The 17242-nt window shown below is 31.8% G+C and overlaps 1 protein-coding gene across 1 annotated transcript; it reads right to left on the bottom strand.

Moving 5' to 3' along the window:
* Positions 1–8787: 8787 nt before the first annotated feature.
* LOC143046318 (L-xylulose reductase-like) lies at positions 8788–16490 on the bottom strand. The gene is made up of 7 exons (XM_076219423.1): positions 16360–16490; positions 14760–14857; positions 12611–12765; positions 11606–11648; positions 10820–10984; positions 9716–9824; positions 8788–8953 (listed from the first exon to the last, which is right to left on the bottom strand). The coding sequence occupies exons 1-7, from the start codon at positions 16409–16411 to the stop codon at positions 8850–8852; spliced, it is 726 nt and encodes a 241-aa protein (XP_076075538.1). The 5' UTR covers positions 16412–16490; the 3' UTR covers positions 8788–8849.
* Positions 16491–17242: the final 752 nt, after the last annotated feature.

Below are 17242 nucleotides of genomic sequence, written 5' to 3'. Positions count from 1 at the left end.
CATTCTTACTGAATTTACAAAATAAAACCAACAAAGGCGATCGATCGCTATTAAACCAGCAGTTTCTAACATAACAATGTGGATAATATAACTCAACTTATGACAATGTATGTGTTAACAATGTGGATAATATAACTCAACTTATGACAATGTATGTGTTAACAATGTGGATAATATAACTCAACTTATGACAATGTATATAATAAAAATTAACTTATGACAATGTATACAATAAAAATTAACTTATGACAATGTGGATTTTATATCAAAATAAGAAGATGTACATGTGGTATAATTGCCAACATGACAACTCTCCACAAGAGACCAACTGACACTAAATTAAGAACTCTAGGTCAACGTACGGCCCTCAACAATGAGCAAAATCTATACTGTACAGTGAGCTAGAAAAGGATTAGTACTATGTGTATATATAACTTAACTTATGATCTCGAGGAGAGTGCAATGCATGCAGTTTGTTATCTGTTTTCTACGTTGTAGTACAATTAATATATACATAGTAAAATAAACCTATGCTTAAGTAGACTGTAAACAAAGACACAATTCGATTCGATAATGTATATATATATATTCTTACCTATCTATCTCTTCTTTTGGTATGTCTATGAATGGAGTGTACATACGACACCAGCATTGTTGACCAGTAAGTCTATATGACCGATCTTACTAACTTCCTCTCTTGTTTTATCCCAAACTTGTAAGTCCACGTTAATAATGTTGATATTTGGTATTTGATCAATGTTTAAGAAAGCAAACAAATATTGAAGCATTAATCAGTCGATGAGTTGTTATAGAGGGGTGTACTTTAATAATTTTGAATACTAAGATTTTGTCATTTCTAATGTAAATGTTTACTTTAATGGCAATTTCTCTCTTGACATTACCCGAATTTGAATATAGACATATATTGTATTAAAGACATAGATGAACTATTCATGCGAACTTTACACTCGACTCCATCTAATTATCCACATAGTTGACTTCCTTAGATTGCCGATGATAATTAAAACGGATGTTAACACACATACAAGCACATGAAATTTAATAATATAATTTTTTAGGTCTGTTTGATTCCATGTTATAGATTTAAAATATTATAAAAATACAAGCATACAAAAATAAGGTTTTGTTGGCCAGATCAGTGAACGAAATTGTTATTCCTTGTGGCTCCCCTGTTTCACTATTCAAGACTAAATAAACAAATGAACATGCATACTACACGAAGAACGCATGCACACTCTGTCTCTGCTAAAATTCAAATTCAAGATTGCGGACTTAAATGAGGTTGAATTATTGACTTACAATTCAGCATTACATGTACATCAGTGACGTGTGGTCTAGGTCATTTGGACGAAATTGAACAAAACTCACTGCTGAATAGTTAAATATCATTTATAAATGTTTGGAACAAAAAGTCATGTATTCATGTCTTGTCTAATTTGTAGCTTATGCCCTTTAAATTAGTTATTTCAAATAATGTAAAACAATGACAAACTATCCTGTTTAATTGTTTGCCTTACTGGTAAATTATATTCGACAAACCTTGCGTGATAAAATTGAAACAGGTTATAAAATGGAAATTAATTCCATGTGAAACGGACCAGAATATATTCCATAAATTTCTAAGAAATAACCTCTAAAATCAATTTGGTATGCATCACTTAATCAAAGGGTATAATTTAGAGTGACATTACTGTCATTGGAAGTTGTTATAACCTCTAAAATGACACCTTTTACTGAATCATATTACTGAAACTGAAACAAAAAGCTACACATTTTGTTTTTGGTAAGTATAATGAAGTGTAAAATATAGAACATCGTGACCTATTTTGGGAGATTTTGATAAATTCTTGTAAATCCCATCTACCTCATGAGTTTCTATAAACCATCGAAGATTAAATAAGTTTTACATTTGTGTTGGTTATACATGGACAATCAAATTGGGGTGACCTTCGGTCCTGTAAAACATGTTAAGGGAATAGAAAATGATTACGAAAATTTTATTCTCTAACCAGAAGCAAGTCGTTCATGTTAGTGAAATTATGCTTAATAAAGGCAACAGTATGCAGTATACCGCTGTTCAAAAGTCATAAATCGATTGAGAGAATACAAAACCGGATAACACATCAACTATAAGTGGAAAACAACAGAAACATCAAATGCAACAAAAATCAAACGACAATGCAACATACATAATAACGAACTATATTTGATGACAACTGTCATGTTCCTGACTTGGTACAGGACATATTAAGAAAGAAATGGTGGGTTGAATCTGTTTTTATGGCTAGTCAAACCTCGCGTTAACACGTGCATTAAACAAATACAACGGTACCCAACGGACTCCTGTAGCTTGCTTTTCGGGAAGGCAGCAAATACACGCATTGGGTCAATGAGTCATTGGTTTGATCCGGTCGAACTGAATCGAACCAAAAGACATATCGCAGACAGGCACTCCATCACAGGACCGCCGAGAAGGTAATACCAATTTGAATGCCTATGTATGACTAGTAAAAAACTATTTACATTATGTATTATTTGTCTATAATGTTATACAAACTGTTAGTTATATCACTTATCATTATTTACTCATTTATTTAAAATGCGATGACCCACATTTGGGCTAAAAAACAAAATAATATATGAACGTCAAAGTTGATAATTATATACAATTATAACTATTATAAATAATATGTATATATGTATACATAGAAGTGCAACAACCTTTATTAAGATGATATCTAAATGCCATCAGGACATAATTTCAATAGAATCAGCATAATTAGAAGGTGATACCATCTCCTGTTTAGCTTGTAGTTTTTCAAATTATAAAAAAATAAAAGATAATATAAAATATTCATAGCCTCTCTAATATGGAGCAATAGTCCGAAAAGAGTTTTAGAGACATATAGATTACACTCAGGTGGCGGCGGCGCCGACGACGGCGTTTGAAATTTGTATTTGATAACTTTATTATATATATAGGTTCCTTGTACTGCCTACGTGTCCATCAGATAGGGTTCACATGAACTCGGCATCACTACATGGATCAGTAAACAAAGTTTAAGATACGTGGTGAAGTCCATATCTCAGATACTATTAGCATTAGGTCAACTGTATTTCGTGAATAAAATGATTGTAACGTGCATGTGACCGACTGGCAGGCTTCATCTGACCTTCACCTTAATTTCATGGTTCATAAGACAATGATTAGGTTTTATGGTTATGTCTATTTCTAATATACTATAATATTAAACCACTATGCTTGAAGTATGGAATGAATGTGAGGGGTTCATGTCTGTCTGGCAATATTCATCTGTCATGCCACCGTTTTCATTGCGCTTTGTAAAATGTTAAGAATTTGGGATTTGGTCTATTTCTTAGATACTATAAGCAGTAGGTCAATTCTATTTGGTGTATGGACAGATTTTAAGGTGTTTATTTTTGTCTGTCTGACAGAGTTCATATGACTTTGACCTTATTTCATGGTTTATTGATCAATGATAAGTTCAATATTGATTTTGTTATCAGTAAATTAAAAGCTAACGAAATATTACTAGTATGTTATATGCATATACATATTCATGGATCTACAATCTGTCGATACCTGTAACTTGGCATTGCACAAGGTCATGTTTTTTCTCTGGCTGTTTATGACGTCTTTACACTAAATCCATTGGATTTTGGATGTGTACGGATTGATAGTTTAGTCTTAGATGCATGATTTTTTTATTAGCTGTTAGTGGCTTTGAAATAGCTGTCAGATAACTGCGAGTACTCTCAGATCTGTTCATTGTGTCTTTTTGTGTCGGGATGTATAAGTACCGGGCCACGTCCACTTGTATTTTTGTCCATCTGATGAGTTAAGGTAGCACTCCACAGTTAGAAAATAAAATTAAAAATGAGCCACAAAATGTTTTATCATCTCCTATTCCTGGATTTCTTATACATTAACCTAACTGTTTGTGTTGTACATGTGCATATGTATGTAATCAGTATTTTCCATAGATTTGATTTTCAAAAGTTAAAAGAGTGAAAATTAATTCCTTTTATGTGTATCCATGGCAACATTCTGCATTTATTTACCATAAAATATTGCAAAAAGGGGGGTGGACATGTCACATATCCCCCCAAAATTTGGATCAAACTAGAATTTCAATGCCTTTGAGTGATACCTTTTTAGAAACTGTTTTTATAAATCTTCCTAATGATCAAATAAAAAATTGGGGTCTTTCGCCTCATTTTTTCGTAAAATCCAATCACAAAGTTCGTGCGATAAAAAGTTGGAAAAAAACATTACAATAATTGCCGGACCAATGTATGGTAGGGACATGCAAATACGGACTGTCATACAGAAAACAGCCTATATTACATACATTACATAATCTTGATGTTCATATAAACCCAATACAAAGGCTATTTTAATACTCAGCTATCCAAAAATGAATTTTATTGCACACTAGCTCTCATATTTGAAAAATCCACAGGGGCCAAAATGCGAAACTACACACCTAACTGTGGAGTGCTACCTTAAGGTAAAATTTTCCCCCTCCTGCCTCAATTTTTATTATATTTTCTATGTTCTACTGGCTGTTACGATGAAAATGGTACCTTAGGTTTTAAAATTGGTTCAGTAGTAAAGATTTTATGAAGGTTAACAGTTGATGTTGAAACGCGACAAAAAGTGATTTAAAAATAAATGCTGGATCATAGTGAAAAACTTTAAGTCTGTCTCATTTTTGGGGTAAATTTCTAAAACTTTTCCCATTATCTTATTTAAAATCATAAAATTACCTTAAAAGAGGACAAATTGTGCAATTTTTAGGTATTTGAAAGCACTTATAAGTCAATTTTGCTGTAAATAGCATACCTAACCTTGGTTTAGAAGCTCTCAAGCAGGGTATAAATTTCTAGCAGTACTCGCATCATTAAATTCAATTAATGCAAAATTATAATATAAAATCCTGCTAAAAATGTTTATTTGACTTATTTGCATTCAAAAATATAAAGCGATACATTCTGAGGATATCATATAAAGCGCAATCTTTGGTTACATTGGCAAAGCTAATGGAGTACAAATTTAAGACCGCAACAAGTCTAATTGTCAAAATGTGTATATTTGGTTGCTAAGGACAGTAAACAATAAAATAAACATAAATTGCATTCCTAGCAGATTTTTTACCTTCAGAACTAAAACAAGAACATAAAAGACTAAAGATTTGTGGTAAATTTTATCTTAAAAAGTGCATTTCTGTGCTTTCTGATGTGCCATAAGGTAAAATTTTCCCCCTCCTGCCTCAATTTTTATTATATTTTCTATGTTCTACTGGCTGTTACGATGAAAATGGTACCTTAGTTTTTAAAATTGGTTCAGTAATAAAGATTTTATGAAGGTTAACAGTTGATGTTGAAACGCGACAAAAAGTGATTTAAAAATAAATGCTGGATCATAGTGAAAAACTTTAAGTCTGTCTCATTTTTGGGGTAAATTTCTAAAACTTTTCCCATTATCTTATTTAAAATCATAAAATTACCTTAAAAGAGGACAAATTGTGCAATTTTTAGGTATTTGAAAGCACTTATAAGTCAATTTTGCTGTAAATAGCATACCTAACCTTGGTTTAGAAACTCTCAAGCAGGGTATAAATTTCTAGCAGTACTCGCATCATTAAATTCAATTAATGCAAAATTATAATATAAAATCCTGCTAAAAATGTTTATTTGACTTATTCGCATTCAAAAATATAAAGCGATACATTCTGAGGATATCATATAAAGCGCAATCTTTGGTTACATTGGCAAAGCTAATGGAGTACAAATTTAAGACCGCAACATGTCTAATTGTCAAAATGTGTATATTTGGTTGCTAAGGACAGTAAACAATAAAATAAACATAAATTGCATTCCTAGCAGATTTTTTACCTTCAGAACTAAAACAAGAACATAAAAGACTAAAGATTTGTGGTAAATTTTATCTTAAAAAGTGCATTTCTGTGCTTTCTGATGTGCCATAAGGTAGCACTCCACAGTTTGAAAATAAAATTAAAAATGAGCCACAAAATGTTTTATCATCTCCTATTCCTGGATTTCTTATACATTAACCTAACTGTTTGTGTTGTACATGTGCATATGTATGTAATCAGTATTTTCCATAGATTTGATTTTCAAAAGTTAAAAGAGTGAAAATTAATTCCTTTTATGTGTATCCATGGCAACATTCTGCATTTATTTACCATAAAATATTGCAGAAAGGGGGGTGGACATGTCACATATCCCCCCAAAATTTGGATCAAACTAGAATTTCAATGCCTTTGAGTGATACCTTTTTAGAAACTGTTTTTATAAATCTTCCTAATGATCAAATAAAAAATGGGGGTCTTTCGCCTCATTTTTTCGTAAAATCCAATCACAAAGTTCGTGCGATAAAAAGTTGGAAAAAAACATTACAATAATTGCCGGACCAATGTATGGTAGGGACATGCAAATACGGACTGTCATACAGAAAACAGCCTATATTACATACATTACATAATCTTGATGTTCATATAAACCCAATATAAAGGCTATTTTAATACTCAGCTATCCAAAAATGAATTTTATTGCACACTAGCTCTCATATTTGAAAAATCCACAGGGGCCAAAATGCGAAACTACACACCTAACTGTGGAGTGCTACCTAAGCCTGGTTCAACTGATTTTTATAGTTCGTTCTTATGTTGTACTGTTATACCACTGTCCCAGGTTAGGGGGAGGGTTGGGATCCCCCTAACATGTTTAACCCCGCCACATTATTTATGTATGTGCCTGTCCCAAGTCAGGAGCCTGTAATTCAGTGGTTGTCGTTTGTTTATGTGTTACATATTTGTTTTTCGTTCATTTTTTTACATACATAAATAAGGCCGTTAGTTTTCTCGTTTGAATTGTTTTACATTGTCTTATCGGGGCCTTTTATAGCTGACTATGCGGTATGGGCTTTGCTCATTGTTGAAGGCCGTACGGTGATCTATCGTTGTTAATGTCTGCGTCATTTTGGTCTTTTGTAGATAGTTGTCTCATTGGCAATCATACAACATCTTCTTTTTTATACTTTTTATCGTAATTTTGTCAGTTTATAAAATACTATAAGAATAGATAAAAGATATTTGGTACATAGAATGGTTGCAATGTGTTCATGTTTGTTCTGTCTGAATGGGTTCATATGACATTGACATCAGTTTTAGAATTTCAAATGTGACGTCACTTTGTGCGTTGATACTTTGGCTAACTCGGCTGTGTATTCTGATGTGCTGGATTAGGTTGTTTTATGTAATGTATCCGTTTTTAACTGTAGTTAGTCACCACTTCAGTTTTATCATGCATATCTATTATATAGTCATTTTTAATAAAAATTTACTGTTTGCAAAAGTATGAATTATTTTTAAATAAAAAGGATGTTCTTATCCCAGCCAGAAAACCCTAGCCGTGTTGAGCAAAACTTTTTGGAATTTTTGGTCCTCGGTGCTCTTCAACTTTGTACTTGTTTTGGCTTTCGATTTTTTTTTCATCCGAGCGTCACTGGTTGGTCTTGTATGGACGAGGCGCACGTCTGGCGTGTTAAAGTTTAAACCTGGTATCTTTTTTGTCCTATATGTTCTCCCATTTATTTGTATTGTAGTCATGTAATGTTAACATTTAAATGTTATATTTAACAGAGCCATACAAGCTGGTGGTTTGGCATGCCAAAAAATCAGGTTCAACCCATCATTTGTTTCTTAAAATGTCCTGTACTAAGTCAGGAAAATGGTCATAGTTATGTATTATAGTTTGTTTCTGTGTGTGTTACAATTTAATGTTGTGTTTCTGTTGTTCTCTGAACCTGTACTTCAGTGGTTATTGGTTGCTGAGTATCATATATTTCATTTATCATTCAGTTTTTATTGTTTTTGTTTTTTATTTGATTTGTGTCCTAATTTGTCACATTGGAGCCTTTTTTATCCAACTATGGTAAGATTTCTTCCCGTTCCTCTGGTATCTGTTGCCCCTCTTGTCCAACTAATTTGTTAATGTGTACAATCCTTGCAAAATTTTATAAAAATGATATAATAGGTTCATATCAGCATTGTCTTTGACACTTTTGAAAATAAGTGCTGATCATTTATAAATCGTTTGTGGGAAAAAAAAACAAATTGATTTTTGTTGTTGTTATTGTCCTGTAATAGACAAAAAAGGTGCAACGCTGGTGACATTGGAAATATATTCTCTTATTGAGATATGACAAGGTAATAGTTACGACATGTCTCATTATCTCATTATTTAGAGAAGATGAATAAATGGAAAGTCTTGGGTCACTGTCAGATTTAATTATAGAATATTTATTATTCCGATCAAAACCTCTAGCGCATGTTTTATATAGACGACATTTACATAATAAACTTGTCATATATAAATGTGTTGTTTCGATCTGATAAGTCAATCCTTATCTATATTTATAAATTGTTCTAATGTTCTTATTTTGTTGTTTAAAATCACTGTTTCATGTTGGAAAGAGGGTTGTAGGCGCCCGTAAACATGTTCAACCTGCAACATTGTATAGTTACCTGTTTCAAGTCAGAAGCCTCTTATTCAGTGGTTATCATTGATTGCTGTAATATATATCCCCTTGGATTTGATAAGTCATTTTAAATCACGAGTTTAAAAGCGTCCTTTTAGTTTATTTTAAAAAGGTGGATGCATGCGACCTCATTTGGAACATTAAACGCATCAAACGAATGCAAACGAAAACAAAACGAATACTGTAAGATGTATCTTTATTCATTGGTATTTTAAGTTAATGCAGAATAAATAGCCTTGGTTCAGTATACTCCTACTCCGCCATCGACACGAAGAGACTCGCCACTTATCATGCCACTCTCGTCACTCAGTAAGAATACTACGGCGTTCACAACATCTTTTATTTCTGCAATAAGAATATTAGCTTGGTAATACAAAAAGTCGTCAATAGCTAAAAAAAAGTTGAAAGTACCCAAAAAGAAAATAATTACCTAACGGCAATAAATCGATCCTACTAGGATTCAGTTTAAAGTTACGGTTATGCTAACCTTTTAAGATCTAAAATTGCTTACCATGTATGCTAATAACATGTATAACAGTTTCTCGAAATTAAATCGGGATAATTCCTTTAAACACATTTAATGGATAAATTAGAATCAATAATAGTTTACCGGTGGTCAAACCTCATAAATCCCCAAAGCAAGGTAAACATCAAAACTGAAGTGCCTTCTATCTAGAAAAGGTTCACACAAAAATAGCTATAAAAACACAAACGCACTAATACAATGTTTAAATGGTGTTTAAGATCAACAATAAAATGGAGGTATTTGATACTCGAAAGAACCATTCCAAAATTTTGTTGAATGTCTAAAATTCATCGTAATTATGGGTCATAAATTGAACGATGAATATGAAATCTATCACAATAGAATATGACATAGAATATAAAATGGAAATGGTTTTCAAATTTCAAATCAATGACAACTTTTATTTAGATAACATTTCATTTACTCTGAAACCTGCATTTCTCTAAATTATCATAAAGTTTAAAAGAGCAAAAAAAAAGAGGTATGCTTTTACTTATATTTTGTTCTTGTATCTTGAATAGATACAATATTAGGAACTCAAAATAAACCTTTCCATGAGGTATTCTGTTTAGTATACTTACCAGGAAACCTCCCAATTGGTGTTCTCTCGAGTATACTCGACACTGTATGCTCTTGTCCTTTTGTCATGTTTGTTATCACAAAAGTTGGGTTAACAGAATTAACCCTTATCTGTGGTTATACAAAAGAAAACACATATCGTCAACTACGACACTACAGTATGAAGTAGTTTTTATTATCTTGATTGATTAATAAAATAGTTACTAATGTTCTCCCGGTAATATACTCAGGTAACTGACTTTAGAAAACATGATAAAGACCCAAATATGGTTTATTCTATTTCAGTTTTACGCTGAAAACACCATACTGCAATTTACAAAAGAAAAACAATTAATTTTCATATTCAATGTAATTTATTTTTCTTATAGACAGTGGTGTTTAGTTTTTATGATATGTGTGTTTACCAACTCGGTTTACAGGGATGTTTTAAATTTTCAACTTTAACGTGATTTATGTATTACTGACTACTGAATGAGACAGAGATTTTGGTATTACATATTACTTAATAGTTATCAAAGGTACCAGGATTATAATTTAATACGCCAGACGCACGTTTCGTCTACATCAGACTCATCAGTGACGGTCAGATCAAACTAGTTATAAAGCCAAACAGTACAAAGTTGAAGAGCATTGAGGACCTAAAATAAAAAAAAAGCTGCACCAAAACGGCGAAGGTAATCTATTCCTGGGATAAGGAAATTCGTAGTTTAAAAAAAACTAAAATTTTGTAAACAGGAAATTTATAAAAAAAATTAAACCTTCACAATATCTTTCAAAGATGTAAAAATCAGGTTTTGCAGTTTGATTGTGTCAACATAAAAAATGATATAATTACAAATTAAAGGGAATATCACATCATATCTATATTAACTATAGAGGATGTATAGCTATTTAATTGAAATAAGATTCATATAACTTTACTGGTGCTTACAATAAGCTTTGTGTGTAAAAAGAATAAAGGAATTTTACAATCTTTTGGAGATTTGAAAAAAAGCAAATCTGCGCGCTCTGTAAAACCGCTTAAACATTATTTTATCGGTTCAATGCAAAAATTGTTTTACTTTATACACAAAAAAACCGGTATATTCTACAGTTACTGAGCTTACATTATGTGGTCCAAGTTCAAGAGCCATACATCTGGTGATATTATCGACGGCACCTTTTGTTGAACAATAAGCACTTGCACCAGGAAGAACTGTTCTTGACGCTATGCTTGAGATATTTACTATGGAGCCTCCTTTTCCTTTTTCTATCATCCGTTTAGCAATTACCTCAAACAGGAATAGAATCTTAGTTACACAATTTACATAGACATAGACATAGACATTTGTCCATACTCTTTTCACTTGTTTCATTAGGGATACAAACATGTATTTTAATCGCATTTCAAAGTAACCTCTGTTATAAAGATTTGTTGTCATTCAAAAGTAATAAGATTACTAATGTTCATATACTTATCAAGTCCAAGTAGTATTCAAACCAAGCAAAACTGTGTTAGTTTAATTAAAGACATAAGTTGATGCCAATATTACACACTCGACGCATTATATCTAACCCATGATCATCAAACTACGACATGAAGGTTTAAGACCAAGTTGACATATATTGTAAAATAATTCAATCATTATGCAAATTTTAATTTGGAGGGATCGAATCATAATTAATATTAGTGCCGAGTTTCAAATTGATGAGATGCAAGCTTCTTGGTAAGTTACAACGATCAAAAACTTTAAATCTGATATGAGACGGACAAAGTAACGTACGGACAGGCCTGGAAATGTAAAAAATAAAATTACAAAAATTCTAAACATCGAGGAAAATTCAAAACGAAAAGTCCCTAATCAAATGGCAAAATCAAAAGTAAATCATCTTTGGTGGGTCATTATTATTACCTGTGAAACATTGAACACTGCTTTAACGTTGACATCATATAACCTGAAATAATGCGAACATGCATTTTAACTGCAATTTGTTCTAATATCGATATGAATAACAGAATAAAAAATGAATGTGTTGAAAGTCGTCAATTACACTTTGCCAGTTTAACAAAAATTAGAAATTTCACACTCAGTATAAGATTTCCTAATTTAATTTTAGCATGTGTGTTGTTCGGTTTTTGGTGAGGTTCGAGTTGCTCAGTCTTTTAAATGTTTTGAGTTATATACTGTTGTTTACTTTTTGATGTTTTGTTTGCTTTTTACTATGGCGTTGTCAGTTATTTCCGAATTGTTGGTTTGAATTTAATGTACCTTTGGTATCTTTTGCCTTTGAAAATAAAGATGCAATTTCCTCTAGTTGATGTCTAAAAATTCTTAATCTTGATTGCCATCAACACAGAAACAAAGAACAAACCTTTACAAATATCGTACTTTCTAACTGAATTTACAAAAAAAAAAAAAAAAAAAAATGCGATCGACCGGCTTAAACTGTATATGCAACAGTTTGTCTCATAACTATTTAGCATGAGATTATGAGATTATTATAGCTAAACTTAGGGCAATGTGGACAATAAAACTTAATTTATGAAAATGTGGATAATCTAAATTTAATTATGACAATGTGGATGATATTACTTATCTTATGACAATGTGGAATTTATATATGATAATAAGATGCACGTGTGGTATAAATGCCAAAGAGTCAATTCTACAAAAGACATCAAAAAGAGAAAAAATAACATCTTTATGTCACCATACGCCTTCAAATATCAGCAAAACCCATACATTGTAGTCAACTAGAAACATGTGTAGGACAATGTGCATATATAACTTAGGATTTCGAGGATAGGGCTATAATGCAGTTAGTTTGCGTTGGAGTACAATGAAAATGTAACAAACTATGTTTAATTAGACTATAAACTAAGACACAAGTATAGTTATTTATTTATATATTCTTACCTATCTATCTCTTCTTTTGGTGTGTCTATGAATGGAATTCTACAGATTACACCAGCATTGTTGACCAGTAAGTCTATGTGACCAACCTTTCTTACTTCCTCTCTTGTTTTATCCCAGTCTTGTAAGTCCACGTTAATTATGTTGATATTTGGTACCTGGCATCAACAGAACAACTGTTTAGCAAACAGAATGTTATTGAAGCATGGTCGATTGGGGTAATATAAGGTGTGTGCTTTCAATAGATTAAGATACTATTTTGTTCTAGTGGTATGCTATTACTTTGATTGCAATAACATTAACGGTACCATTGTTTTTGCACCAGATGCGCATTTCGACAAATAAGGTCTCTTCAGTGATGCTCGTGGCCAAAATATATAAAATCCAAAGCTTATATCAAAGATGTAGAGCTATAATCCAATCGTTCCAAAAAGTATAGCCAAATCCGTGAAAGGAATCAGAGCTTTGCATGAGGGAGATACATTCCTTAATTTATAATAATTTTTAACATTTTGTAACAGCAACTTTAATAACACAAAAAATCCGTATTTTCATGCCAGTACCGGAGTACTGGCTACTGGGCTGGTGATACCCTCGGGGACTAACAGTCCACCAGCAGAGGCATCGACCCAGTGGTAGTAATAACATTAACGGTACCAATTTTTCTGCACCAGATGCGCATTTCGACAAATAATGTCTCTTCAGTGATGCTCGTGGCCAAAATGTGCAAAATCCAAAGCTTATATCAAAGATGTAGAGCTATAATCCAAACGTTCCAAAAAGTATAGCCAAATCGGTGAAAGGAATCAGAGCTTTGCATGAGTGAGATACATTCCTTAATTTATAATAATTTTTAACATTTTGTAACAGCAAATTTAATAACACAAAAAATCCGTATTTTCATGCCAGTACCGGACAATTACTGGGCAATTTGCCACTTGGTATACATTGGAACAGAAATATACTATTAGCTTCCTTGTGTAATGAATTTATATTACGGACTATCTTAATTAACATGTGATATTTGTAGTAGTGGCCTATCAAAGTGGTCAAGCCTTAAATATTTAATATTAAGACCTTACTTACATTAGTCCATACAAAAACAAATGGCAACAATAACTACTCGTTAACTTTAAATGAGTTTTATGATTCATTTCAATCGTTCATCATCACTTTCTTCGTCTTTTGAAATTTTGACAGAATTTTCCTCAAAACCGTGTTGTTTTAAGAATGGGACGTTACACCATCAATAACTGTGTCTTGAAATAAACCACGCCTATTGACCCCATTTGAACTATACACGTTCTCCGTGTTGTTAATTTTAACAAATCATATTGCTAAATATGTATAGGAGGTAAAATGAATAGCAATATACATATCAGAGATCTCTAAATATCTTAAATGGGCAAACCATCAAATTAATGTTCAACAGTGTACCCAAGTTCTCAAACTTTGTTTAAAACAACATAAAACGCAAGTGCTAAAAGTCCAAAAGAAAAAATTACAAAACATGGAATTGTAATAATATATCAGCAATTCGTGCGTAGTTTATAATTATCGACATCTAAATATCGATTCAGTAGACCTACTAAAACTACCGATGATTATTTACGCTCCTCTTCAGTTCAAATTAAAAGTTGCATGAATACAGATTCAAACTATTTTGAATAGTTGCTTAAAAGTCAACAACACATCAACGATGTTTGTTAGCATAGTTAGACAAAATAGAACCAAAATTTACTGCTAAATAGCTGGATATTATTTCATAAATATTTCAAAGTAATAAAAACCTATCTTGATGTTTTGTTTCCCTCTTTACTTGGTAAATTGTTCATTTGAAATGCACGTGAATAAATTTTGTCTGCGTATATATCGTCTTATCTAGAATAACTGAATATTATCACTGATTCAAGATTATCTTTTAACCCCTGCATTATTTTTTCCAGATCAACTTTAATTCGCCTCTGACTTCAAACTTTGTGTAAATCCCTATACTTCGAAACTTTCTATATATCATCTCTGTTTTCAGATGATATAGGTCTTCTTTGTGCTACTTAATGCGATTGTTTACGTATATTATCTCTTTTATCAAATTTTAGAGGCCGTCTTGCGTCATACTTAACATGCTTAATGCGAATATTTATATATTTACCTCTGATTTCAGACTGTCGAGGTCTTCTTGTGTCCTACTTAGTGCGAATGTTTCAGCGCCGCATTTAGCTATTCTTTTTGCGATTTCTCTACCGAATCCTGCAAAATAGTAAATAATTGTTTTTAGGATAAAATATATAAACTAATCATATATGTAGTCGAGATTATCTTAAACATCAAAATTTGATGATGTATATTGCTGGTGTATAATCATGATAATACGAAGTTATATTATATAAATATAGTAGGTTGTGGTATGAGTGCAAATGAGACAACTCTCAATTCAAGTCATAATTTGTAAAAGTGAGTTAAACATTCTAGGTTAAAAAAAGGTCTTCAAAACGGAGCCTTAGCTCACACCAACCAGCAAGCTATAAAGGACCACCGAAAAAAGGACTAGTGTCTCCTAGCACGATATTCTGATTCTTAGAATAGCGGTGCAACAGCACAACACAAGAAAAAATAAATTAAATTGACACCGCGATTGAGCTAGGGCACATTTGCGCTTAACATTGGTTTTTTTATTATCCTTAAAAAGAGGCCATCTTTGAACATTTTCTAAAAAAAAACTTACTAAAAAAACTAACACAGGAAGACTTGTTTTTGTCTGGCTGCGGAAACCGTTTTTGGCGAGCCTGCGACTTTTGTCGCAAAAGCGAGACATAGCTATCCTACATTCAATAGTTTGCGGCTTCCACAAATATTCACTTTGTGGTTAGAGTTTTTGTAAATTTTTCAAATAACTTTCTTAAAATATCCCGGATTTCTACGAAACTTGGACAGAAGCTTGATAATGATCAAAATCTATTAGCTTGAAAGAAATTTTACAAAAATTTACTTTCTGTTTATCCGTATTTACTTATAAATGGACATTAAAAACAACCCATTCACAAACCATCAGGCATATATTTTTTTAACAAACTATGACAGAAGCTTCTTACAATCTAAACATCTTAGTATCTAGAGGAAAATTTTTAATAACTGTTCCTTCCTTTTTTTGGAGCCTGCGACTGACAGCAAAGGAGGCGATACATTGGGTTCAACGGAACCCTTACACATTTTTCTAGCATGGCGTTTGGTCTCATACCAAATAAAGGTTGTTCCAGAATACCTGTGTGAGAGGTCTGAAGGTGGGTAATGCAAGGAATTTTTTCTGTTCCTAACAATAACCGGTATTTTCCAAGGGCATTTGAAATCCTTCCCCTCTTCGTCCCGGTCAACCCCCAAACAAACGAATTTACCTACTGTGTACTTATTGTTAATTTGTATTTATTATCGTCCTGAACATATATAAAATAGAGGATCTAGATGTAAAGCAAACAGAAATCAATCAATCGATAATTAAAGAAAGTATATATGATTTATAAAACATAATTTGTAATTTACCATCTCAAGCGAATAAAGCAGTTGTTTATATAATTTATAAAATCTCCTAAGCCTGTAACTAATAATCTTTATAAATCTTTCCCGAGCCCTATATTTCAGTCTGGTAGGAAATTAAATGCTTTATACATGTATGTACAGATATCTTTCCCAGTTCCTTTTTTTCCCGTAACATGATATATAAATATATTCGAAAACTAAGTAATGTATCTACAAACCTTTTCCAGCTCCTGTAACGAGAGCTCTTTTGCCATCAAGTTTGACCTCCATTTTGATAAACTATCCCAATATTCAACTTGTAAACCACACAGAAATATTAGATTTGTTAGTTACACGCATGCCCTACAACGGAAAAATGTCAATTAATTTTTTAGCTGATAAAAAAACAAATTTGGGTCAAAGTCCATATATATAAAATATGTAAATTAATGTATTTTTCTTTTGCAATTGATATAATTGTTTCAGTACAAAATTATGAATTGCCACAGGGAAAATTTTAATATAAGTAGTACAACAAAGTAATAGCATTTCACACATATTTCGAATATATCAATAGAATATAAGTTTAAACGATATGAACCATGTTTCTTCAATGCAAATTACTGCTTTATAAAGTCGATGAACAATGCAAAAAATCATATTACAAATTATTAACTTTTATAATATGTAAATAAAAGTTAGGATAACTTACGTCAAATGACTAAATTGAGGTATGCTTGGAGATTGCACTCTTTAATACAAACTAGATGGCATCATTATTTTGCGAATAACTGTTTTCTAAATTGGGGTATGCTTGGAGCTTGCACTCTTTTGTTTTTTAATAAAAACTAGATGGCATTATTATTTTGCGAATAACTGTGTTTTCAAATACGATTAATAAAAAGCGTCGTCCCTTTATTCAGAGTTGTTTATTAATATAATCCTATACGTACTTTACAATTGCATATACTAGAAGAGGTGGAAATTACCAAATGAAAAATGAATATCCAAACAGTAAGTCGAAGACAAAGTGACAACACCTTTACCAATAATGTAAAATGACCAAAAGGAAACACCATTTAAAAAAAAATCCTGAAAAAACTTAAGCTATACATCTGCGTC

The sequence above is a fragment of the Mytilus galloprovincialis genome, chromosome 9 (assembly GCF_965363235.1).
Source record: "Mytilus galloprovincialis chromosome 9, xbMytGall1.hap1.1, whole genome shotgun sequence".
Lineage (NCBI taxonomy): Eukaryota > Metazoa > Mollusca > Bivalvia > Mytilida > Mytilidae > Mytilus > Mytilus galloprovincialis.
This window is presented reverse-complemented; position numbering and strand designations above follow the sequence as displayed.

Bases quoted from the DNA above. Each gene is read 5' to 3' on its own strand.
- LOC143046318 (XM_076219423.1), bottom strand. From the start codon at position 16,411: ATGGAGGTCAAACTTGATGGCAAAAGAGCTCTCGTTACAGGAGCTGGA. The intron at 11,649-12,610 runs GTAAGAATATAT...GCATTATTTCAG, and splicing joins CCAAAAGAAGAGATAGATAG to GTTATATGATGTCAACGTTA. The intron at 8,954-9,715 runs GTAAGTATACTA...TTCTTATTGCAG, and splicing joins ACCAATTGGGAGGTTTCCTG to AAATAAAAGATGTTGTGAAC.